Source organism: Leptonotus elevatus, chromosome 10 (assembly GCF_054856555.1).
Source record: "Leptonotus elevatus isolate MCC_2025b chromosome 10, RoL_Lele_1.0, whole genome shotgun sequence".
Lineage (NCBI taxonomy): Eukaryota > Metazoa > Chordata > Actinopteri > Syngnathiformes > Syngnathidae > Leptonotus > Leptonotus elevatus.
In genome coordinates, this window is record NC_141248.1 from 5422283 (window position 1) to 5449343 (window position 27061).

General features: G+C 40.0%; 1 protein-coding gene across 1 annotated transcript in view; it reads right to left on the reverse strand.

Annotated features, from left to right (window-relative positions):
• Positions 1–307: 307 nt before the first annotated feature.
• Positions 308–27061, reverse strand: part of adamts9 (ADAM metallopeptidase with thrombospondin type 1 motif, 9) — a 50002-nt gene continuing 23248 nt past the window's right edge. The window contains exons 24-39 of the mRNA XM_086087565.1: positions 24685–24792; positions 24432–24599; positions 21850–22098; positions 19435–19596; positions 19018–19194; positions 11992–12162; positions 9897–10073; positions 6960–7130; positions 6668–6862; positions 6264–6393; positions 4309–4403; positions 3771–3865; positions 3566–3699; positions 3130–3221; positions 2097–2201; positions 308–975 (exon numbers count right to left, since the gene is read on the reverse strand). Coding sequence (XP_085943691.1) covers positions 886–975; positions 2097–2201; positions 3130–3221; positions 3566–3699; positions 3771–3865; positions 4309–4403; positions 6264–6393; positions 6668–6862; positions 6960–7130; positions 9897–10073; positions 11992–12162; positions 19018–19194; positions 19435–19596; positions 21850–22098; positions 24432–24599; positions 24685–24792 — 2319 coding nt within the window. The 3' untranslated portion in view covers positions 308–885. The remainder of the gene's footprint in view (positions 976–2096; positions 2202–3129; positions 3222–3565; positions 3700–3770; positions 3866–4308; positions 4404–6263; positions 6394–6667; positions 6863–6959; positions 7131–9896; positions 10074–11991; positions 12163–19017; positions 19195–19434; positions 19597–21849; positions 22099–24431; positions 24600–24684; positions 24793–27061) is intronic.

Genomic DNA, 27061 nt, shown 5'->3' on the forward strand with positions numbered 1-27061 from the left:
TGTGTCCCCAAATTTTGGTCCATATAGGTTAAGGTTCTAGGCTAAGATTACACAAATTATCAATTGCCTTGCAGTGACTCCTTCACAGCTGCATAAACATAACTTGCTGTATGCCTCCTGAACACTCAGCCAGATGTCTTCATCTTAAATTTCATTTACCTATTAAAGTCATATTCAACTGCCAAGTGCGTATTTGTGTGGAGGCAATGCAGCAACAAATTGTTCATGGTATTCTATTAATTAGCAGCTAAGCAAAAGTATTCACACATATAAATAAAGATGACTTGACTTGGTGTTGATAAAGCACATTATGAAAATCACTATCACAATTGGCTTTATATCAGAATGAATGTCTACGTAGTGCCTGAACTGACTCAACAGTTTTTAAAATACAGGAATATGCACAAATAAGAATCAGAGAACCATGCACCATCTCTGAATGGACATATTTCTAACATGCATCATATAGAGGCATAAAATGTGCAATTATCTAAAAATAAAAGGCACACTCTGGCAAAACGACATTGTGGTGTTACTTCAAAATAAAAACTAATATTAGAAGCAGGCCTACAATAAATAAGACATATCCACATATCCTTATTTACAGCTATTACAACACATTAAACGACACAAGGTAAACAAAAATCAAAAAGAGGTCATGTGATGGACGGATTTGTGCTGTTTGATGGACGTAGCACCAAAATGGAGGGAGATCCTGACATGATGAGCACCTAACTGACGAACACAGTCACAAGCAGCGCCATGACAAACTTTTTGCAGGAAATGCAGGACAAGGGCAGCCACAGGCTTTGAGTAATACAGAGAATTGGTTATATTATGTTACATGTTACATATGTGAATGTAGATACCCGACACGTGTGCGATCTAGGCCACCGTAATGGGCAGAATGGAAGCTGACGCTGGAGAACATTTGGCACAGTAGCCTCCACATGTTCCTAACACTCTGCTGCCATCCTGTGGACATAAAAGTAACAACATCAGTTAACTTCCACTGCACAGTCTTAATGATACTTTACTCACTGTATGGGAGTAATAAAGTGATAGTTTATTTCATGATATTACGTAATCATTAGAAAACATTGTTTATTCTAGAGACAATCTGAACTGCACAGCATTATACAGGTGGCCCAAATATTTTAAACCATCTGGCAGAGCCATGCAGACGTACGTCATCATCATCATCATCATCATCATCATCATCATCATCATCATCATCATCATCATCAAATATTGCCAAATGAATACCACTCTTTAGCAATTAGACTCCAACATCTAGCAAGCCGCTTCACAGTATATGATCCTTCCCCACCGCCAAAAAAACTAAACACAAGTGGCATCATGTACTGTACATGCACCACAAATGGTGGTCTCAAACAAACAAAACCACAAAGGAAACGGTAGCACCAAAGCACCGTCCATCAACATGTAAGCCATTGGGAACAGTGAGAGTCCTGTATGGTCTCCTTTAGAGTATCCGCCCCTCCTCCCCACACAACCTGCCTTTATTTAAAGTGCCTGCGATGGCCAGATTGAAACGGCTGGCTATGGATATTAAACTGTGAACATCTTGGCATCTCTGCTGCCTCCTGCCTAAAAGTCTTGCCAAGAACCTGAGTCCTTAAGCTTGATCTTCGTATGAAAAGCAAATGGTGGGTGGGCACTTGACAGAGCAGCTGCCTAATAAGGGTCTTTTCGCCGCTTGTTTATGGGGACAGGCTCTTGAACTACAGAATCTATTCAAAAGCAGTCAGACTGAAAAGGGTAGGAAGAAGGAAGAAAATGCTTTAGAAGGTCAAGCTAAAATTTATGGTCAAGGCTTGAAAAAAAAAAAAGACACCTTGATTCAATCTAAAGAACCATATGTTAGTTGTGGGGGTGCCAGGACAATATGAAAGTTAGAAGATGTTATGCATTTTATTGAGTAAAATAAGAATTTGATCCCCTAAAGGCTCCCCTAAAAAGCAATTCTGGCTTCTACGGATTGGCTGGTTTGGTACTGATACTGTTCACCATTAAAGACAACTGCCGGTAAATGAAAGGATCTCCCCCTTGAGACACTGTCTGTTATACAATACCTGTGATTTCCTTATATCAGCCACAGCATAATTGCCTTGGGAGGCCCACGAGGTGTCTGCAGCCACTTTAAAACCCGTCCCTGAGAGGTTGATGCTGAAGCGCCCCTGAAAGTACCAGAAACACAATAAGTAAATGATCACAAAATGTCTGCATAAAGTGAACTTATTTCTGATTGGCCATATGAATGCAAAACAAGATGTTCAAGAATCATTGAGAAGTGAACACATGTTGTGCACTTCTAGTTTTGCATGCAGCATTCACACAAAAATATTTTGTACATATTTTCTCGTACAGTATATCGATTATTTTTCCTTCTGTCTATCATCGTGGTGTTTTATGTCCCTGCAAGTCTCACTTAAAAAGCATGTACAATACAAAGTAAACAAAACAAATAATTACACTGTATAGAAATCAGTCATTAAGTGAGTTTTTAATGGCAGGAAAAAAATCGAGAGCATATTAGTAAATTGCGCAAACATCATAATTAAAAATGACATACAGTAGTAAATCATATAGATATAATCTATATGATATAAGTAGTGTTACAATACTCACATGTCAAATACTCCCCCAGGGGAGGGAAATAATGTTGTTAAACTACTAAAGACAGTCCTTAGTAGGATACAGTGCAAATGTACAAAACAGCAAACAACCTCAATAATTAACATGTATAGAAGAATGATGTCATCTCTGATATTTTCAATGAAAATTGAGTATTATTATCTTTGGAAATAATATTTTTTATGCAGCTCTTCTATATGAACTCTTTTTTTTTTTAAGCTCATATTTACAGGACAGGAAGTTGAAATACCTTCATCACTAAAATAATAATAATAATAATCTTTTTTTTCTCTATATCATTTACCCCTATTAGGATCACGAGTGAGATGGAACATATTCCAGCTGACTTTGAGCGAGAGGTGGATGCACCTTGAACTGGTCGCCAGCCAGTCACAGCAATGTAAACAGGACATGCATTCTTGTAGATGGATGATGGCTAAAGGACTCTTCTCAACAGCTTGTTTTACTCACCTGTGGACATTGGGAGGCGCTGTAGCAGTCCCCTGCTGTGCCAAATGGAACCCTGTTGCCTTCAGGAGTCAATGCAAACTGCCAATCTGTAGCTTAATGGTTGAGAATGGAGATTCTTTAGTTTGGTCAGCACTTGTATTTTTAGGGTCTGCAATATCAATGTAACAGGATCTTGGCCACCCCAGCCTTGTAATTGTATGTTGTTTAAATGAACATTGAAGACATCTTGAGTCCATTAACCCTTCATGAGCATGGGTGTAATTAAATGGCAGGGGATGTTCTTATTTGAGAGTGAGGCAGGATGCTTTAAAGTTTGATCACATATAGTGAGAGTGATGGTATACATTCCCATAATTATCTCAGGATGTTGTTTTGTTTGTGGCACCCTCATTAAGAGCTGTGAAGCTGCACTAACGTGCATGGGCTACTGACTCACTGATGATGTTCATCTTGCTCAGGTCCAGGCGGACCTTGGAGAAGGTGGTGAAGCCCGCAGCAGAGTAGTCTCTGCGGCAGTTGCAGTCTTCTCTTCTGGACCCGTTGGATGGACACTGGGAGGGGTCATTGAGTCTGCAAACGTACAAACACAAACACCTGAGATCTGTTTTACATTTACAGGCTGCTCTTAGCTTGCAGTTTACCTGAAGCCAAAGATCTCAGAAAAATTCTCCCCCTCTCCTGTTGTCAAGGTGATATACTCCCGTGGATTCTCTGTCTGCATTCCTGCACAGTAGACCTGAGGATAAAAAATGAAGAGTAATAGGGAAAGGAGGAGGACAAAATACGTTACTGAAAGCAAAGGCTCTTGAGAAGACAAAATCTTCAAATAAGCTTAATTCTTTTATTTTCTAAACAGGTGAACAGCTGGCAAGTCTTCAAAATGTATTCTGTGGCATTTCCTCTAACAATGTTACACAATATGCAGCAGCCAACAGTTGGAATTTCACAAAAGAGACAAAAACATGAGACTACTTGGACACTGTAACACGTTGTTTTCTCTAGTATTGAAAACAATTCATTTCCATATCTCAGCTGTTAAGATTCTCAATATTTATGTGATTATAGGAGTACTAATATTCATGAATTTGTATTTTCTTGCATTATAAGGAATTTGTTTATTTATTTATTTATTTATTTATTTATTTATTTCATAAATTTGAAGAAAACAAAACAATTTACCTTGAGAGTACTTCCTTGAATATTCAGTAAATGTTCACCATCTGGGAGCATGCCATTCATGTGCTGAACCACCTGGCAGCTAGAAGGCAAATGGCCTTGGGATGGGAAAAAAAAAGAAGAGATGTAACTTTAGGTAGGCAACTAAATAGACATTATTAAAATCACCCTAAATAAGATACTATAATATTAAACATTATCAGGGCTGGACTGGCTTTTTGGCATACAGGACAGATGCCTGGTGGGCTGGTGTATTTTGGGGCCGATGTGGTTCTATTCTATTATTATTTCCCTCCATTTTACCGCAAAAGACCAACCCACAATTTAGAGGGAGCAGTCCATTAATCCATTTACAATACAGAGAGAAAACTGGACCAATAAACATCAGTGGTAGAGCTACGTGGTAGCCAAAGGTGGTCAAGAATTGGGCTGGGCCGGCGGGTCTTATACAAAATATCAGGGCTGATTATTTGTGCCAGTCCAGCCCTGAACATTATTAAAATAATACCTCCTAACCTGCAGCAATCAACAATGTGCGATATCTTCATTACAGCAACATTTTTAACCCTCCTGCTTGGTTGGTTTCTCGGGAACAACAATAATGTTCCCGGGTCAATTTGACCCAGGCTATGTTCAATGATGAAAATGCATCCTGATGAACATTATCATCTACTTTTATCGTATAATTTTTTCAAGTTTCATCACAAAATACTACTATTTGTATTGGGTCAGTTTGACCAGGCTGAGTTCAATGTTCCAAAAGCATTCTGATAAACATTAGAAACAATTTTAATTGAAAATTTGTCAAAGTAAACCATTTTAATTGATGAGAAGTTTATTTTAAAATGGGTCAGTTTGGCCCGGTCTATGTTTCATTTCAATCATTTTATTTCATTCATTTTTAAAAGAAAAAAAGACAATATGAAACAATTTTCTTCATTGTTGAATGAATTTCTCCCCAGAGTTTATTTACAAGGTAAAGTAATAATAATAATAAACTAAACAACAACAGCAATAAATAAATAAACAAAATAAAATGAAATTGTGACAGCTCGTCTCAGAGTCACATCTGTATTCGGTTTACAATATGGTTTCTGACATTCGTAACAACAAAAATGACAATGGCATATGTCATGTTTAATGTTCTAAAAGCATTCCGATAAACATTAGTAACACTTTTAATTGAAAATATGTCAAAGTGAGCCATTTTAATTGATGAGAAGCTTCGTAGCTAAAACAAAAACAAAAAAAACAAACAAACAAACAAACCAAAAAAAACGTTAAAATGGGTCAATTTGACCCGGGCTATGATTTATATTCCAAAAGAGTTCCATTAAATATTTAACATCTTAACTGAAAATATGGCAAAGTGAACAATTTTAGTTGTCTGCTGATGAGACGTATCATTACCACAGATTAATATTTGTACTTTTTCTCCCTTGAAATGTCTCAATTTGACCCGAAATGTTTAATATCCCCCCCACACCCAATTTTTTTTTTAATAATAATATTTTTGTATTGGTTATTAACTGTTTTCATTGCACATATCTCAAAATAAACCATTTCTTATAGTCTCTTGATGTGCATTTTCATCATGGGGAAAAATAAATAAATCAATATTAGTTTTTTGTTTTACTTTAAAATGGGTCAATTTGACCCTTACTATGGTCCATATGTGCCAAAAGCATTCCGAGAAACATTGTTAGAGGCTGACTCCATTATTACCGGTTTGAATTGAAAATATTCCAAAATTAGCCATTTCTTAATTCTTACTGTCTGTTGGTGCCAAGTTTCATTGTTTTTTAATTAACTTGAAAGTGGGTCATTTTGACCCACAACATAACAGGAGGGTTAAAGTATTTGATATCATGAAAGTCAATACGAATATTAGGTGTGAATTATTTGGCGAAATTTTAGGCTTGACTGTCCGTGTGTGACGGGAGGGAAAAAAAACTCACAGCTCAGGTTTCTGCAGACTTTCCTGGCTTCTGGCATGGCATGGACGGAGCATTTATCGCTTTGCTGGTCATCTGCTTTCACACACTGCACCACTCTTTCCATCACTCCATCTCCACAGCTCTCTGAGCACTAAAAAGGAGGCGGAGAAGTGCGGAAGTGGGTGAAATGAGATCTTATCTGTATTTTTGTCATTTAGATGCGGTCCATGCCAGTTTTATGCGCGGTTTAGGAGTCAGAGTTATTTGATTCTTTTTTATCTGTGGTTTGATGCAATCATCAAAACTTAAATACGCAACACTCAAAAGGAAAGCATCGACAAATTCATGCAATTATAATATTTCCTATAAATCACATTCATGAATTCTAATAAAATAGCAGACTACAATATATCAGGTTTACTCACTGGTCCCCATGTTCCAACCTTCCACTCATGCAGAGGTGGACAAGGCTCCAGATGACACGGCATATATCTCTCAGGGGGGGTCCCTGGACAGTTGGAAAGAGACTGATGACCATACTCATAGTTATCATTCTCTATGTGCACGTCGCTGCAGGAGATCCGACGCTGGCGGTAGCCCTTGCCACAGCTGACTGAGCACTGGGAAATATAATAAATAAAGATAAAATAAAGATTTGATTTGAAGATGATGGTTAACACGAGTCGTTTTTTTGGATTTTATTGTATTAAGGTTCACCTCAGTCCATTTTCCTGTGATCCAAACAAATTCGCAGGCTTGGACATTACAGCTCTCTATATCTGGAGGTCGGATTTGGTTCACGCAGTACATTTCATGGACCTCCTGCTTGTGGTGGTCCACACATTGTAAGTCTCGTCTTCTGTGGCCAGATCCACATGATTTACTGCACTACAGTGGGGACAAAGGACAAGGTTTTTATTTTAACTAACAAGTAAACAACCGTTTTATTGGCAAGGCAAGGAAGCTTTATCTATACGGCACATTTCATTTCACAAGGCAAAAACACAATACAAATTGAAATCAATGAATTCTTGATAAGAAGAACCAAAACAGAGGACATGACCAAGACCTGATAGATGACACAATTGTGGATTTTATAGAAATGTCTTTTATCTTCCATGATCTTGCACAGAAGAAAGGATTGATGTTGCTGTCCAATCATTATACAAGAGACTCGTGGAAGCTCTACGTGCGTCACATACAGCTGCAGCTGATTCCAGCTGGGCTTTATCGCTTCATGCGCAGGATTCATGTCAAACAAGTGAAATACCTGGACATGTTATTGAGCTGTGCAGCTGTTCTGAGGAATGGGAATGAGCTAACCCTTCACAACACTGACCCGCCGGCTACTTTGATAAAAGTGACGAGAGACTTGTGGATAAGTACATTTTCAAAATATGTTACATGATGAGTGGTTTCAGATTGAAAGCAAATTCCGCATCTGTGAGGAAACTCACCCCAATGCAAGTGGCCTGTTGCAAAGGATCTCTATCTGTATCAAGATCATCTTTTGATTTTCCTATAAAACTGACACAACTTCATGTTGGATTCACAATTTAGTTCTCAGGTTCAAACCAATGTACTTGAGGTGGTTTGGACGGCGCTTTTAGTCCTGAATCACTTATAGCCTTCACATTACCCTTTATGGGTGTGTGAAGCAATTTCAAACTCTTTTGTGATTAAGGGATATGTAAATAAACTTGACTTTAAAATGTTAACAGGTTGCATAAATTGAGACCCACCCACCTTTTAAAGCAGGGATGTCAAACTAATTTTAGTGCAGGGGCCACTTTCACCCAAATTTCAAGTATGCCGTGCCAGTTTGTCTATGGCTATAAATGACGACAGGTCAAAATACTTCCTGTTTTTTTGGTGCAACTAATTACACATAGATTCTGAAAATATTTCCATTTATTATTATTGTTGTAAAGTAATGTGAAATTTCTTAAAGGAGAATAACAATAAAAAATCTTTATAATAATATGTTCTAGTCTAAACACAGTATTCTGAATATTATTGCGTTTGTAGAATATGAGTTAAGCAGCAAAATACACCCGTTTTTATCCATCGCAGGTTGCGGCCATTTTTTTCACAGTGCCTAAGGGCTTAATTTGTGAATGTCACATGACCAAACCCAGAAAACAGGTGAGCCGTGATTGGTCATTACCTGAGCCCTTAGCTATTTTGCGAATTGCTGTTGAGTCAAAATGACATCATAATTCCTCAGGCAACGACCAATCACGGTTCACCTGTTTTCTGAGTTTGGTAATGTGACGTTTTCAAGCTAGGAAGGACCAAAACTGGCAAAATTAAAAATAAATAAAACCGGATAGAACAAATAGAATAAAAAAATTTAAATAAATAAATAAAAATATAGAAATGGATATATATATATATATATATATATCCATAAATAAATAAACAAGTGGCCTAACCCTTGAGATGCTTAACTCGTATTCCACAAACACAATATTAATCAGCATACTGTGTTTAGGCTAGTGGGGCTGCATAAAGATTTTGGGGGGGTTGACTTCCACTTTAACATAAATTAGAGCAAAGTTTTTGTATCATATACTGAGTAACAGCCGGATGCCTCCTGTTCGAGAGGTGTTCCGGGTATGTCCCACTGGTGGGAGGCCCCAGGGACGACCCAGGACACACTGAAGAGACTATGTCTCTCGGCTCGCTTGGAACGCCTTTGGATCCCGCTGGAGATGCTGGTTTAAGTGGCTGGGGAGAGGGAAGTCTGGATTTCCCTGCTGAAGCTGCTGATAGTACACTCTGACAGACCAGTTCTGGCCCACAGGCCATATGCTTGACAAACCTGTTTTAAAGTGATCTTGCACTAGTGCTTAAACTCTAATCAAATTAGATCAAGCAATCAAGTTCCTTTTCACAGAACCAAATCTGTCAAGTGTGAAAACACCCAAAGAGGACACATATGTTAACATCTAACCATTTTCACTTTAGGGTTTTGGGTTAGCTCAGGGATAGGCAAGTTCAGACCTAGAGAGCCGCAATCCTGCATGTTTCTGATGTCTCCCTCCTTGAACACAGCTGAGAGGCTCCTGCAGAACGTAATGATGAGCTGATGATTTGAAACACCTGGGTTTGAAGGAGACACCGAAAACATGCAGAGCTGCGGCTCTCAAGGACCGAACTTGCCTATCCCTGGGTGAGCTGAAGCCTATCAAAGGTGACTTTGAGCGAAGCCAGAGTACTGTTACAACACACTCGCACATGTTGACAAAAACATGCAAACTAGACACAATAAATCCATGTAAATCAACTGTATGACATGACTTTTATTTTTTATTCCTGGGCTGGTTGAGGGTGCTCAAAACCGTCTATCCACAATACACAAGTGAGTCGCTCCACTGAGCATTATCCAGCCTTTCTAATGAGCCTTGCCAATTACATGACCAAAAAAGGACACTTCCTAAAGTGAGAAAAATGTTTTGTTGAAAAAAACAAGCCTGATCATTTGATTCCCATCAGTGAATGAAGCAAGGAGCAGCCCTCCTCCTTTCCCCTGACTACCGCTGCTCTAGCAGAAAAGCCCGCCGCCTTGACTCAGAACCTCACCAGAACTTTCTCGGCAAGCTCCAACAGCAGACACAAAACACATCTGCAAGCAGAAAACGCCTTCCCTACCGTCTGCCAGTCTCCTTCTCTCCACCGGTGGCGTGAGGAGCACTCAGCGACCTGGCAGCTTTGAGTAGAGAGCGGGCGGGAGCGTGCGGGGCAGTCGGTCTCGAGTGGGCTCCTTCGGGTGCCAGCCTGGCAGATCACCTCCCGCCGCTGGATGCCGTCGCCGCAGGATGCTGAGCACTGGAGACAGGACAGGTACTGCTTAACAACAATATCGTATTGTAACTTCACTGTGTGGACGATGAATATTCATCTGGATAATAGTTGTGTTGAATTCAGTTATTTGATTGTATACAGTAATTAAATAAAATATAAATATGTAGTTCATATTTGTGCTGCATCATTTGTGTACTGTCACTTTCATCTTCAAGACTTTGTGATGAAGCCAAGCAATGGAGATTACACGTCCACTTTATTAGGTACACCTGCCCTATTTAGCAAGATTTAAATAGCATCTAAACTACTGCCGTTGCAAAGATAAAAATGCCATTTTATGTGACACAGTTAGAGACATTAATAAGTTTATTATTATGATTGTACATTAGAGTGGCATTGAACTTTTGTTTTTTTGGCATTGAAGTGTTTTGAGCCTCAAGTTATGATCAAAATTGAGCATTGATCAAATGCAGTTTTGAAAAAAAATCTACTTCTGTACCTTTAAGTGGCTGCTGAGAGAATAAAAAATAGTGAGTGATAACTTCTATTAATATTCAACATGATGTTGCCGTCTTAAACTTGTTTTCAGTAATAAATAAACACAGACATTTATTGGATTGTATCTATTTTTGTCTTTTTCTCTTTACAAACAGTTGCCGTTAAAAACTCTAGTGGATTATAATATGATTTTTCACTCATTTGACTTGTGACACATTTCAGCTGTCAAACCAAAATGCAGTGTGTTTAGCCATGTGTTATCATGCTGTGGGGACAATGGAGCATCATTTCCTCCTGGCCTCATTCCTGCTCTGCAGCTGTCCTGCAAAGACGCACATCCTTTCTGATGTATGAGGTACAGATGTGTTCCTGTGCTTGGATACCTCTTGGCCAGTGGGGGAAATTCACAAAGTCTACACACGCAAGAGGTTGAAAAGATACATAAACAGTTGGGTAGAAAAGAAGGGCAGTCATGTTCTTGAACTTGAAGTACACTCTAAACACAGTTGGATACAAACTTTTTGTATTATTCATTTCACATAAATCTTAGGTCAAATTAATAACCTGCAAAATATCACACTTTTTTGGGTTGCGATGTGTTTTGTGGGTTATTCATTTTGACCCAACTTGTGTTAAATGATTAATCCAAAACGTTGGGTCAGACCCTTTTTGACCCATATTGGGTTATTTTTTACCCAATTGTATTGACTATATTATGTTGGTACGATCACATGAGTATATATTAGGCATAGGCGAAAACCAATTGTAGGTATCATATCGGGCTGAGACCAGCCTAATTTTAAGGTATCTGAATCTTTTCAATAAGAGATAAGCAGCAAAATCCAGCCGTTTTTAATCAATATTAGAAGGCGGCCATTTTGCCACTTGCTGTCGAGTAAAAATGACATCATACTGTAGTTGCTCAGGTCTCAGGTAACAACCAATCACAGCTCAGCTTCAGAAAACAGGTGAGCCGTGATTGGTTGTTGCCTGAGCCCTGAGCAACTGTGATGTCATCTTCAGTTAACAGCAAGTGGCAAAATGGCCGCCCTCTGAGATAGATAAAAACGGCTGGATTTTGCTGCATAACTCAAAAACCCACAAATACAATATTAATCAGAATGTCATGTTTAGACTAGTGAGGTCACATATAACATATTATTGTCAAGAAATGTTTAAGGTTGACTTTCCCTTTAAGGCAAAAAATATATAAAAAAATCTGACATCAAGTAAGTCCTCCTCAGCATTAGCGTTTGAGACGTCAGCAAATGTGCAGAAAGTCAGTCTGAAGGATGTTGCCTGCTCAGACCACATCTAAAAACTGGTGCAGGTAGTTTAACGCAATTTTTGTGATTTTGATTGGTATATATAATAAAGTCAAAAAAATAAGGAGGTCTCACATTATGAATATGAAATGTTTTATGGGAATGTGAAAGAAGCCTACCGCATCCCAACTGCCAGTCTTCCATTTGGGACAACGGCCACCTCGGCAGCGCCTCTGCTTTCTGGGTTTGGGGCTCAAGTGCCGGCAATTTTCATCTTCAACAGAGAGGCCTGGGCTGGTCAAACAGCGAACCTTGCGGGACTTGAAGCCTCTTCCGCAAGAGGCTGAACACTGCAAGATATCAAGAAAATTAATAGATAAATTAATAAATAAATAATACATACATTTAAAAAAAATATATCAAAAGCTATTTTTGGACTCCGAAAGACAACAAACGCAGATACTGCATATATATATATATATATATATATAAATACATACACACAAACAAATAATTTTTTTGTCTTCACCATGTTGTTGATTTGAGATGAGAAAGAATTTATTTCCACAACATACAAACAACCTATCCATCCATCCATTTTCTTAACCGCTTTTCCTCACAAGGGTCGCGGGGGGCGCTGGAGCCTATCCCAGCTGGCTTCGGGCAGTAGGCGGGGGACACCCTGAACTGGTTGCCAGCCAATCCGCACAAACAAACTACTGCACAGGAATTAAAGCTAACCAAGCATACTGTTGTCAAAAGACTAACAAAATGAGTTACGTTGCACATCATTGTCACACAATCACAAACTAAACAAAATTCAAATAGCAGGATTTTTGAGTTAAATTCATATGGTTGAAAATGTGATGAAAGTGCAGGAGTATTTCCATGTTTCCATATTAAATATATATAAATTTGCATGATTCCTGCACGATTTTTAGCGAACCAATGACAGCCTGCGTCAGATCACCCCGGCAGAACTTTCTTTCACTTCCAGGTTCACCGAGTCACCGAAAGCCTAACTTGTTGTGACAGGCAGACACTCACATACTTACACGCTCACACACATGCGCGCACACACACCGTGCAGTGTTTCAGAGGGCTGGGAAGTGGGTGTTGAGAGGGGCTGGACTGAGCTCGGATAATCACAGGGGGCGTCGTACAGTATTTGAGGATGGATAGGAAGCGACAGGCTCAGAGTTGAATGGGTACGTGGCCCAGCGTGCAGTGCTGTCCCGTGCAGCAAGATAATGTACTGGACAGGAACGCCATGTGACCTTTCACCTCGTTCAGACCTCATTCATCATTGCAAAGGCTAATAAAATATGGAGGGTTTGTTTTATTATTCATGCCTTGAGGGAATAATTTGGGTAATAAGGTTGTTAACGCTTGTGACAATAAAATATAATCATTTGTAGAAACTTGGGGACCCGTTCGGTTCCACATAAAACACACTAAGTAAGTGCTCACCAATATTTATTTAATATTACTGGCCAATATAAGCGTAGCACATTATGAATATTTCAGATGCTGTGGCTCAAGCTGAAACAAAATTGGCCCGTGAGTAGGAAGCAGAATGTTTTTGCAATCTAGGTCATTCTTCGTCTTTTATATCCTTTTTTTTTTTTTACAAGGGGCTTTCTTGGAAATGTGCTGCGCTGAAGTGCCCTCAGAATACCCTGGAACACGCAACCACTGGGTCCAATTGAAACATCATGTGTAATAACAGTAAATGAACACCCGTGCGTAGGGTTTATTAGCTTCCCTGGGATTCTGTAATTATATGGAGCAGAACATACAACCGCACATACTGTACATGTGACTTAGATGTATGAACTCACAACAGACAAACTATTACTGTAAGACAGTGGTTCATAACCCGGGTTTGTTCAAACCCCAGAAGACCGGTGAGTCAATGTCAGGGGTTTGATGGAGGTCAAGACTCACACCTGATCCAAATGATACGCCTCGCTTGGATCACGTTATATTGATTGTCCTATCTGAGCTGCAGGGAATTTTATGCACTCGGTAGTCGACTTGTGACTTTTGTGATGGTATGTCGTGTGTTTTCTCCATTGATCCATTTTCTTAACCGCTTGTCCTCACACAAGGGTCGCGGGAGGCGCTGAAGCCTATCCCAGCTGGCTTCGGGTAGTAGGCAGGCTGAACTTGTTGCCAGCCAATCGCAGGGCACACAGAGACGGACAACCATCCACACTCACAATCACACCTATGGACAATTTGGAGTGTACAATTAACCTGCCACACATATTTTTGGAAATGTGGGAGGAAACCGGAGTACCCGGAGAAAACCCACGCAAGCACGGGGAGAACATGCAAATTTCACCCAGGAAGGCCGAAGCACGGACTCGATCTCTGCACTGGGAGGCGGACGTGCCAACCAGTCGTGTGTTTTCTTTATTATTTTAATCCTTTCATACTAACTATGCTGAGCAAAGGAAGAAAGTGGACAATACATTTAGTATATAGTACATTTGACTGAAAGACTGTTTAGTCCTAGCCTAAACTTAGTCAAATTTAAGTAGGGCTAGGTTTAATAAAAATTGAATAATCGATATTGAATCACCGATATCGATTTTGTAAAACCATGAATCGCTTATTTTAATATCACTTTTCCCCATAAATTCATAAAAAAATTGAATTTTAAAGGCCACATTTTCTTATATCTGTTTTCTTGAAATTTACTGTTCACGTGAATTTAAAAGTGTTATCCTACATTTATGAAAGACCTGACTTAATGCACTTTAAGACAATTTTGAATCTTTTTAATTGATATGTACAATTATTGAATTTGAATTATTGAAATATTTTCATCTCCTCCTTGCTGATGTTAATGTTTGTGTAACACTTAAGTGATTATAACACGTGTTACTTTCATTAATAAACTAAATCATGTAACCATTTACTGCCTCCACAAAATAAAATTTGAAATTTAATGTTTGTGTAGTTTTTATCCTTTCCTTTATAGTCAAGAAGAATTCTATAATGAATCAATATCGGATTGAATTGATCAAACTGAACGCTTGTGAATCAAAATCGAATCGATTGAGGAAATTAGAATTGATACCCAGCTCTAGTCAAATATACACTTGGAAAAAGAGTACAAATATTCAAAGTAAATGTAAATGTATTGTTAGACTGGGAACACATTTGGTCATTTTAGAGTATTCTACAAAATGTACTGTGTGATCGGACAAATATGTGCAATATGAATTCACATGTATAAAATTATGTATGGTGGTCCACAGGGTTTAATTCTGACTCCTGTGCTGTTTTCATTCTATCTGCTACCACTGGGTTACATCTTAAGAAAACAGCGGTGGTTGTTTTAAAGTCCTCTATAAATTAAGTTGACTGATGGAAATCAGCGTCCGAACTGCATGATTTGCAATGCAAAGTTAAGCAATTCAAGCCCAGCTAGCTATCGAGAAAAACTCAAGGAACAAACTGCATGGAGATGGGGAATACGAGTACAGAACACTTTCTGAATTCAAGGTGAAGAAAGTTAGATTTGATGAAAAGGCTACTCTCCCTGTTCATTTTCTTAACCAATAAGCCCAAAACCGATGTCTTTAATTTGAAAGAAATCACATTCGATTTTTCATTAAAGAAGGGTTTGGTGAATGCGCATAGCAAACTGGTGAGGTTCAGTACCTCCAAAAGGTTAAGAACCACCACTGAAAGATAAAAAAACAAAACGAAAAAAACTTCATATGCTTGAAATGTCAGCATTAACCCCCCAGCTCCAATTTCTCAGAAGTCTGTCTATCCTAATGGAGAGAAGAGGGAAGGGGCCCCTGTTCAGATCAAACGTGACCCCTGACCCTGCCAATACACCACGGCATTGTCTTGCTGACGGCCCGCTCCATTCGAGTCACTGTCACCGGCCCCCGCATTTGTACACTGTCATCGCATTAGACCAGAGTGAGAGGGGGCCTGACAGAGAGGGGAAAAGGACACTGGCAGCCTGATAGCAACGCGAACGTCGCCAGGCATCCCAAAAATACATTTAAGTGAATAAGCACAGTAAATAAGCCGCGAGATTTACCGAGGCATTGTCACGCAGGACAAAGATTTACCTTGATGGGAAGCGCTTTGAACACCCCCGCCATAGACGGTTAAAAGCATGATCGCTTCGAGGGGTCAGCAGAGGCCCTGACCGCATAAAATAACAGTGAGATTGCTCAGTGATTTGTGCATATTCATTCAGGAAAAACACGGCATTCAGTAGACTGCGAGGGGAGAGCTGGCTCGCTATTGCACCAGCATTTCTGTTGAAAGCTTCTGTCCAAATACATACATGGAAAAAATATATACTGAAACTCAAATAAGGATAAAAAGCCTTACACATGACCTCTACGACACTTTAATTGTAACATTTTGTGGAAGTGAACAGAAATCCATAAAAAATTAAATATTGACACAACATTATAATGAAGTAACAATAAATACAGGTAATTACATAAATATACAGAAAACGCTTCTTGAAAAAAAGTCTAATACTGCCATTTATAAGAGACAAACCAGACGCTTATTTCAAGAGCCTGCGGAGTTTGTGACACTGAAGTGCTTCTACAAATAAAGTTTATCGATTGAACAATTATGGCAGAAATATAGGGAGAATTTGAGCGACACATGCTAATATTGTGTTCGACTTCCACCAAATGGCTAATTTGCGATCACACGTGGGAATCATTACATGCAACAGCTCTCATTAGCAGATGATGTGCAGTACAAAATGCAGCCACTGCTGTGATAACAGGCCCTTAAAATAAGGTGTGCGGTCACTTGAGACATTTATGATCCGGAGCAGTTGACTGGGTGGGCTGCAGGCAGATGCTGCCCCTAACCACAGATTGGGTCACCTCTCACCAGAGGTGCCAAATCCAGGTCCAGACAGTAAAAACCCTGCCACAGTTTGGCTTTAGCCCCAGGTGCTAGATTAGCTAGCTTCTATGGTGCTCGTTTACCTGCTAGGGAGCTAGTTAGCTAGCATCAGGGGCTAAAGCCAAACGGTGGAAGGGTTTTTACTTTCTGGACCTGGATTTGCCACCTCCGCCTCTCACTGTGTGCGAAAAAGTATTCAAAAGTGAAATGACAAAAACCCGAATCTGTGTTTAGTCCCATCAGCTGCACTGGTTAGCCTCAACAAGTCAGCCAAAAGGGAGAGAAAGATGTGGCAGGGGGGCTATCATAACAGAGACTGAGGTAGACACACTAGGTTGGCTCAGAGTTAAGAGCTCTGGATACAAAACAATATAAGCTCCCCCTGTGGTCACACGTATTTCAAATACACATTTTAATTGGTCATTGTTTGAGTGACATTCAAAGACACGTCAACATGATGACACACTTTGCACCTCCTTAATATTATATTCGTCTACACTTCATGACATGAAGAGTCGGCATAGAAAAACCTACCCGTTGGAAACGCGATGGTTCATTTATGATACTTAGATCTCCCTTGTTTGGCCAGAGCACCATTGAAGGTTATTGATCATACGTTAATGGCAAGCTGAGTTTGTATTGGTTTCCAAATGAGGTATTGTTGAGCATTTATAGCAAGTCCAAGTACTGTATGAAGCAAACACTGACATGGATACACTCAGAGCACCTTTGAAGCAGAGCTTGGAGTTTTACAAACCTACAGAAAGCTGTGTCAAAGCCACCCACAATATTTGAATGTTATGGCTATGCACACTTGAGACACTTTATTTCACAGTACTGGTTATTGCTGCTGTTCCTGCTAATTCCTATAGAGCTCTTATCCAGACATGCAATAGCACAACTAGGCTAGAATGAAATCCTGATGATTGCACAGCAAACATAACCTGGTTGGGGAATGTTGAATATAAGCAAAGAAACTGTCAAATTGGGTATGCAGCAGGAGAAAATTTGGTACAAAACTGTCAAATAAAGTGTCAACAACTCATTACACTGGGTAAACAATTTGAAAAAAAATCTGCTGAGTCAGATTGTGATGCAGATAAAAACAAAAACTGGCATGCTGATTCCAACATTGAAGTCAATTTTCTTCTAGCATGTCAAGTTTTTTCTCCGCAGCTTCAGATAAGCAAAATTCCACTGATTAGCTGTAGTAAGACTGTAGTAAGAAGAGCGGATTGTACGACTAGCTTTGTCTTAACTTTGTAACCGTGGACATACCGCTGTAAATTACATTTTGTTTTATGCTGTTTTGGTAGTTTTCATGGCCTGTAACAATTCCATATTAGTGTTTCAATTACATACATACACTATTATATCATATTTTTTAAGATAGTGACTTGAGTATCCTTGAAAACTTGAGATCAGTTTTACATTCTGCACCCAAAAATAGCTGTCAGACCTAACTCAACAAAATGATGTTCCCCAGTGTTATCTAACAAAGCACATGGGCCTTATGGCAAACTCAATTCTCGACATGATAACCATTTCAAATATGCACACTACGTAAAAGTATATAGAGCACGCAGCAGAAACGGAGTCCCGTGTAAATTCTTTAAATGCGCAGATTGGAACATCCAAATATCAAATGAAGCACCACACATCTATAACATGGGGCATTCTTTGGATAATAAATGAACAAGGCATCATACTGTATATTCCTGATATACAAAAACATTCATCAGTATTTGCACATGGAGAACAATTGGCAATGTTCGAATACAAAGAGCTAAGACAAAATAAATCACTTTTAAAATTAATGCTATGTACAAATGATAAAGAGGACCCCAAAAAAATATATCAATAAATTATGTATTCAAAACAATATTTTACAAAACTAACTCTGATCGTGATACAAAGTGATCCTGATGTCTTTCAATACTAACACACAGCCCAACTACTGTTTTATAGTAACTAGAGAAAAGAAGATTCTTCTGGTCACAGCTGTCACTGAAGCGTTTTGTAGTGATGTACTGTCTCTGGCACATTTGCAGGACAGAATATCACTGCCATGTAAGTGCAACAGTAATGGATTTTCCAAATGTCTTGAGAAAATGTTGCAGGCACCAGTGCGGGAAGCGTCGGGACTTAAAGTCTTAGGAGTATACAGTTTCTTTTCTCCAATGCAAAAGCACCACAGACGCCCCTTTCAGTATGATTGTGACTGAATATCACTACTGGCAAAAAGTGAGGTTAAAAAAAGAAGGTATAGAGTTGTTGTTGTTTTTTTATGAGCGTACCGAGCTCCATGGGTCTGCGCTCCAGTGGGTGCTAGACGGGCACGGCTGAGTATTGCACTGCTCCCGATCCGGCGGCTTGTCGTGGATCTCGCAGCTCAGATCATTGAAACGCTCACCATTTGGACGTTGACATACCACCAGTCTCGTCTTGATCCCGCCTCCGCATGGTTTGGTGCACTGAGGACAGCATGAGGAGAGCTCACATTAAAAAGCAGTTTCAAAAACAAAACAAAACACTAATGCTATCCCGTGGGAATCACAAAGAATGTGAAATTGAGCTTCAGGTATTTTCAGATGTCCTTTTTCTCATGCAACCTTCACAAACAGTCAAAGTAATTATCCAAACATAAGCATCCCAAAGTTTGGTTTTCCCACTAGCCCTTTTAACACCAGTAAAGCTGTGTCTGTCTGCCTTACCTCTCCCCAGTTGCCATAGATCCACTGCGGACATGGCCCCGACTCACAGGATCGCTGCTCACTGGGCCGGCTGCGATCCTCACAGCTGTTGGCAGGGTAGCCGTTCTCATCCTGGCACACTACGACTCGCCGCTGAAAGCCTCCTGCACATGTGCTGGAGCACTGTTGTCAAAGAGAGAGAGGTTCTCACACTTTGCTGTGCAGTGTATACAGGGATAGACCCAGTGGAGCCCAGTAGGGATGTTGCACTGAATAATATTTAAGGGTAGATGTGATGATGTGAAACTGATGGCGATGGAGTAGCAACTGAGGGCCATATATACTAAAGGTTTTGCGTCGCTTTTCCACGGCGCTAACCGGTAAAAATGGAGCAATTTTGCGATCATTTTCACGTGAAAGATGCATGATTTATGCCCACGTCAACATCTGAAAAATATTGAAAAGAAAATGATCGCACCAATAATTGATATTTTAAGGACATTAAATGAATGACTGAATGGCGTCGTCGTCATCCTCGTCCTCTCCGCTCACTACAGCTTAATGGCGCCAAATGAGGAAAACACTTTTGGACCTCCTCGGTTTAACCTCGCCTTCTGATAATGTCATCATTCTCGCAACTGGTACTATAGTCTACTGCCGTGTTCTTGGCGCAAACGTAAATCCATGACATGCCATGTGTGGTAAATTTGCACAAATTTTCTCCCAGTTGTCCAACTTTGTGGGCGTGTTTGCGCTGGTATATCATTAGAGCAATATCCTTAGTGTATAGGACATTAACAGAGGGCCCTGAATGTTTTGCTTTGGATGTAAAATACCCTTGAAGTGATATAAGTTGGAATTAGACCACAATTGTGGGGCAAAATGTCTGTGAAGTCACCTAAAACCAGAGGTGGGTAGAGTAGGCAAAATTTTTACTCAAGTAAGAGTTGTGTTACTTCAAAATAATATTATCCATCCATCTATTTTCTGAACCGCTTATTCCTTGCAAGGGTCGCGGGGGTGGTGGAGCCTATCCCAGCTGGCTTCGGGCAGTAAGCGGGTTACACCCTGAACTGTTTGCCAGCCAATCCAGGCAAAATAATATTACTCAAGTAAAAGTAAAAAGTAGTCATAAAAAAATCACTCAAGTACAAGTAAAAAAAAGTATTCACTGAAACGAATACTCAAGTACTGAGTAACTGCTTGAACATGAAGTCTGATTTATTTTTTAAAAACAATGTCATCAAACAGACAAAAACATAAAATTATCTGCAAATGCTGGCATTGTCAAATCATAAAATAAAAATAATAACTGAGCTCGAACAACACGCAAGCAGACACGTTAGCCCAAACATGCACAATCCATTCACAAATTGTGGCTCTCCCCCCAGTCTAACGCCCCATAGGTGGCAGTTTCTGAAATCAAAAGCACCAAGATGTCATCTTTCAGTTGACTCTTTTGTGTTCTCATCATGCCTGCCAGTCCTAACCAGGGCCGCATTTCTTGTATATAAGCAATGTGTCCACGGAAATGCTCCCACACAGTCAGTCAAGTGGAGCGCTTACGTCAAAATACGGTAAATCTAATGTATGATTGGGGCGGCGGGTAACAACCATAGTGTAGCCCAATATAGCGGAGTAAGAGTAGCATTTCTACTTCACACATCTACTCAAGTAAAAGTAAAAAGTATTGTGTGGTAACTACTCTTAGAAGTACTTTTTTTTTTCTCACAAACGTTACTTACAGAGTAAATGTGACTCTTTACTACCCACCTCTGCTTAAAACTTTATGGATGACGTCACACATTCAATGACCATCGATTTATTTTATTTTTTTACTTTGTTTGTTGTGGCTTTTTATGAAGAACAATAGCCTATACCGGAAGGTCCTGAAGTAAGCAGACTCACAAAGTAGTAAGACCAGCTCAGGTCTTGAGCGTAATCATGTCTTATTAAAGTTAAAGAAGTCTATACACACTCCAAAAAAATAAGCAGATATAACACTATACTATTCAAATATGCCTATTAGCAACTTTGAGCTTACTTACTGTATTTAGCTACATAACAGAGGACTGTATAATACAAGGCCGTCCTCGGTTTATGATGGCATTGTGCTCTTCAAGTGGCGACGTAACTGGAATTTGGCCGTATATCGGACCTCGCCATAGTCTATCGCTAACTTATACTTATATAGTAAATTCATAATTACATTCAATATTGGTATAAAAAACACTTGAAAAACAATCAAATATAAAAGCAGTAAGTACGGCGCTATAGTAAGCATGCCTCCAAGTTCACTGCATGCTCAAACCTCTTATGTTAGCATTGCTAGCATAAAAGCATTGCTTCATACAGCAGCTAGTAAACAATCCTGTACTCTTGAACGCTTTTCTGGATTTGCACTGAATTTTTAGATCTTGTTGACAGTTCACTCACCGCGCCCCAGGGCCCAGTCCGCCATTGGTGGGATTGGCTTTGAGGAATGATGTTCCTGGCGCTGCTGTTGGGTGTGGATGGAAAAGGTCTGAAATCACTGGAATGGGATGGGCATTGAGACATGGCGCAGTCCTGTTCTGTGCTCGGCCGATCGTCTGGGTCACACTCGCTGGCGTTCACTTCTTGGTCATTGAAGTTGACACAGACCACTTGCCGTGTTGTCTTCCCCTGACCACAGGTTACTGAACACTGAAAACAGTTTCACATTAGGAATTAATTAAAATTACCTTGCTGTTTAGAAATACACAAGCCCCCTCCCACATGTGTGAGTCTCAAAATTTGTGTATGTCATCATTGTGTTGATATGTGCAGGTTTTTTTCCAGGTTCATACTGTGCCCCCACCATTAAGAAGCACAGTTGGGCCTCCTTCATGTCTCCTTCTTCCATCTAAGAAACTTAGGGCACTAACGAACAAACTGCCAGGATTTCCATTCTGTCTCCCACTGTGGGTCATTGTTATTTTTTGTGTTTCTTGGTTGTGACTATGAGGACAAATTCCTTCTGTGTTTTTACATACTTGGTCAATAAATATGATTCTACTATTTGTGAAGACTGTTGAAGAAAGAGTATGATGTCTTTTGGAAAATTCCTTGATGCTGCGCAGCATAGTCATGCTTGAGCAGAAAGCTTCAGGGAAACACTCGAGGCACCTCAGTGCTTTTTTCCCCCCATGTAGTCAAAATGATGGTTCAATTGTGTTGTGGCACATCATTCCCCTTACTGCAATAACGGTCAAAACAGTGGCGTAAAACAATATAGTGTCACCCTTCGCATTCCCCAAGCAGACTCCACATTTTGACATTCTTGTATAAGGTCATCTATTGCAGAGTTATGCAACTGCTTGCATGTCCTGGCATTTCTACTGCTCAAGTGCAATGTTATCAACACAAAGCTGCATAACTATAAATACAGTATAAACACTGTAATAAGGATTAAGGATGAACAGTTTCCCTTTAAGGAAGTCATTGAGTGTCTTTGGCTCAGTGATAAGATGTGAGTTTGCGCACATTTGGGTGTGCATATGTTTGTTATTGGCGACCAGACCTGCAGTTGACCAGTATTGTAATACACGTGTCCTGATGAAAACCATCTGTAAGCAAGGGTGCAGCCCCTTGGATCTCTCATCTCAAAAAATGCTTGCCTCTCTGCTTACCTTCTCCCTAGCTGATTTCCCGAGTGCTAAACACATGAAAAGTGTTGAAAGAAGTATGCAGTTTTGGCAAATCACGCTGACGGAGGGGATGGAGTCGAAGTCTGTCGAGAGCACCAAGTGAGAAACGGTGGGCAGTTGTATAACATTTGTATGCGAATGATGCAACATGCAAGCATGGAGTTGGACAGTTTTCTGACGTAAATCAATCATTAAACATGTCTTTTAATGTGTAGAATTATAAACTGAAGATATATCACGATACTCTCTTAATTGAAAGTGTACAAAAGTATGTTTTTCAGAGAGATCAAGTGGAAGCTGATGATTTTGAGGAGGAAATGGAGTAGTAGTTATAGCAATGTTGGCCATGAGGGAATTAAGCACTGCATATTTCTTAGCATTGGCAATATATTTTATATAGTTTGATTATAATGTGCATAATGCACCTGTGAGAATATTTGCACTTTTGATTTTAAGATATTATTTTATTACAAAAGATATATGAAAAGCGTTAAAAAATTAAACGCTAGAGCCGTTTAGTCAGGGTTTTTTTTTTTCTATGGGTGGTGTGCCTCGGGATTTTGTCAATGAAAAAAATGTGCCGTAGCTCAAAAAAAGGTTGAAAAACACTGGTCTAGTCTATATTCACTGTTAAACCTGGAGTACACAGAGCAAAGCAACTTGAACTAGACAGAAATGGACAACTGTGAACAAATTTCAGTCGGTGACTGACCCTTGCATACCTACCGACGATCCTGAATTTGCTGCCTCAAAAAATCTGACCCGTCTTGTACTTATGAGATTTTGAAGTGCCACATACAGTATAATGGTTCCATGTTAGACCTACATTGGTTCCAGATGAGGTTAGATGTCCTGAATCATCCCTTAATTACTATGTTGCTATAGGCTGAGACCATCTGAGGCTTCTTTCCCATTCTCTCCAGCTGCGTGGTAATTTGATCACATTCAGAAGTATTTGCACATGGGGGATGTGTAAAGGTCTTTCTACATTTGGTACTAGTGGGTTGGTCAATGCCTAATCATAAATTGGGTTTAACCAAGCAGACTTTCATTTTCATGAAAGTTGGTATACTGTAGCCTATTTGTTGATAGTGATGGCACAAAAACAAATCTCAAATTTTAGGTCAATCAGCGCACCAAAATTTTGACAGCGTGGCCGCCTTCCGGAAGTGTCTCAGGAATCTCTAGAAGTACTGGCTCAATCTTCGCAAAACAGGTATTGTTGGAAAGGGAATTCAACAAGGATTCCAAATCTATAATCATTTATGAGATTGTTGCCTATCTATGTTTTGATTCATTATGACACTTGATGAACCTGTGTAGAAATAAGACATTAAATTATTTTCTTACCGCAGTCCACTCCAACACTTTCCACTGTCCACATGCAACAACGGAGCACACTTCTCTGGCCGGAGGTTTTGGGAGCTGAGCACATGCCGACTCATCTGCCACACCACCGTGGTTGTCACGACAACTGACATAACGCATACGGGTCCCTTTGCCACAGCTGGCGCTGCACTGTTAAAAAGTGGAGTAAAAGGTAAGATACTGTAGGACAAATACAAGGGCAAATTGATTGTGTATATGGCTTATGATCACCAACCTGGGTCCAGGAACCAAACCGCCACTGGGTTTTGTGGCCCTGATGGGATGGGACTTTGGTCCCTGAGGGAACAGGGTGTCTGTTTGGACACTGGGCCAGTTCACAGTCCTGCGGAAGAACAAGTATACACATGCAATGTCACGACTAAGACAGATCCTTTGACGTGAAACACTCACAAATAACTTATGCAGTCGTGTATGCTGCAGTTTGAGAGTGGTTATGTTTCCCATCAACCCGAACCAGCTTGTCAAAACAACATGAGCTGCATCTCCCTATCAGTTCAAACTATGGATTGTGGCAGTAAGCCACTCAGCATAAAGCCCCGATCCCTGTCATAACAGGTCATAGTGGAGTGGTACTCAGGGGTCCAATGCCCATGCTGGCATGGTTCAAAGCTCCACCCCATGTCCAACCCTTGTCCCTAACCTTCCGCCCTTCTCCTTTTTTCCCTCCCATGCCCTGCTATGCCCTCTGACCCCAGTCTTTAGGAATGAGAGTTAGTCAAATCTCGCAGGCTCCACATTCCACACTCACGGCCACATTCAAAGCGACTCTCGGCATGCAACGAGCAGACACTAATAAATGGTCCTTCCCCAACGCCATCCCAACTAAGTGGCAAAAATACAAACCTCTTTAACCTTGCATTTAAAGCTCCATCCATCTATCTGCACCTCTCTTCCTAAGCTCTACTTGGCTGCTGCTGCTGGGACTGGCAGCTCAATGACCGACTTCATGGCTGGCTGGTTAGAATCACAACAAGGTGTGCCGACTGCTTCGGGGTCACTGCTTCTGCTAACCCAGGCACCGGAATGAAGAACTGTCGTGACTAGAAGGGAAGGCGGCTCATCCTGAGTCTGCATACTCTGCCCTCACAAAGTGATACATACCTCACGATAAACAATTTTTTCATTCATTGTGGAAATAGGTTTTGTAGTCATTTCTATAATCAGGTTTCCATCCAATTGTTTCTAATTTTTTAAGCAAATTTACTGAAAATGCGCAAAACGGACATGCGACTTATGCCCGTTTCCATCTGTTCTTCTTTTGCGAAAATTGAGAGGGGACTCCGCCGCTGTAGGTGGCAATATACACCATAGAGATGTGATCCACCAGTAATTTAAAAGAAGAAGACCAGGAAGCGACTGCGCCGTGCGATGACGTCGTATGAGTTTTCTTTTGTAATTATTGATACACCGTAGCGTTTCTTTGCTGTTTTCCATCTAAAATAGCATTAATATTCACTTCCTTAATTAATTCCAAAAAGATTTCTGATTGGTCGTCCCCCCAAACATACCTTATTTTATCGCCCAACATTGCTTTAGGACTACAAACATGCGTGTGACGTAATATCCGGTCAAAACTTTTGACGTGTATCCAGTCTTGCCAGCAGTTATTCGCAAAACCTGTTTCCATTTTCCTTTTTCCGATACGCTTCAAAATCGACCCCCTCTAAGCGTAAAAACTTCTTTATGAATTTGTGAATTTTGGGCCCTTTTTCGAATTTCTAGTTTCCATTCAGTTTTATTTTCGCATTTCTTGAAAATTTGAATAAAAATGGGTGGATGGAAACCCAACTTATCTCTGTGTCTAGAGAACTTTGCAAACAGGCAAATTCGACACTTCCACTCCAATTTGGCTGTCACGACAACTGATGAGTTGAATATTTTTGCTGTCTTGTTAATAGGGTCTTGGAATACACTTATAGCTAGAACAGTGCAGATCTCATCCAAGGCTAGTATTATAGTTTATTATTATGATGATGATGATTATTATTATTATAGTAATAATGGTAGATCGCATGACATCAAAAATAGCTCACTGGTATCTCTCTGTGCACCCAAACTGGAAGTCGGAGATTCAATCCCCAAGTGGACCGCACCCCTCAAAAAAAGGTCAATTGCAGGAGGCTGGCTCCTTGAAAAGTAGATCTTGGGGCAAAAAAGTTTGAGCACCCCCTGACCTAGTCTCTCCAGTGACCCTAACAGCGGCATAAAGCGTCTGTTAAGTTGACTCCTAGGATAATAGGAACACAAACAAAAAACGACACTATGGTAAGGTGATGGTCGGTAAGCGAGGTGTTGTAAATTATGCTAATTGAGAAGTCACAAATTGACAAATTTACATAAAAACTGACCCCACAACAAGTTTGCCTGCCCGTGACTTGGCAGCTAGACTGGGCAAAGATCTATCATTGTCAAGTGATGGGTCAAGTGATGAGTCCAAAAAAAGAACAAAAGCCGAAAGGTAAGCAGCGCTGAAGTGCTAGCACAGTTTTGCATTAGCTAGCATATAACCAGCCTATACTCAAACGTTGGGATAAGATGTTAACATGGAGGCTAGATTTATTGTGATTTTCTCAGTTAGCAACACTGAGTAG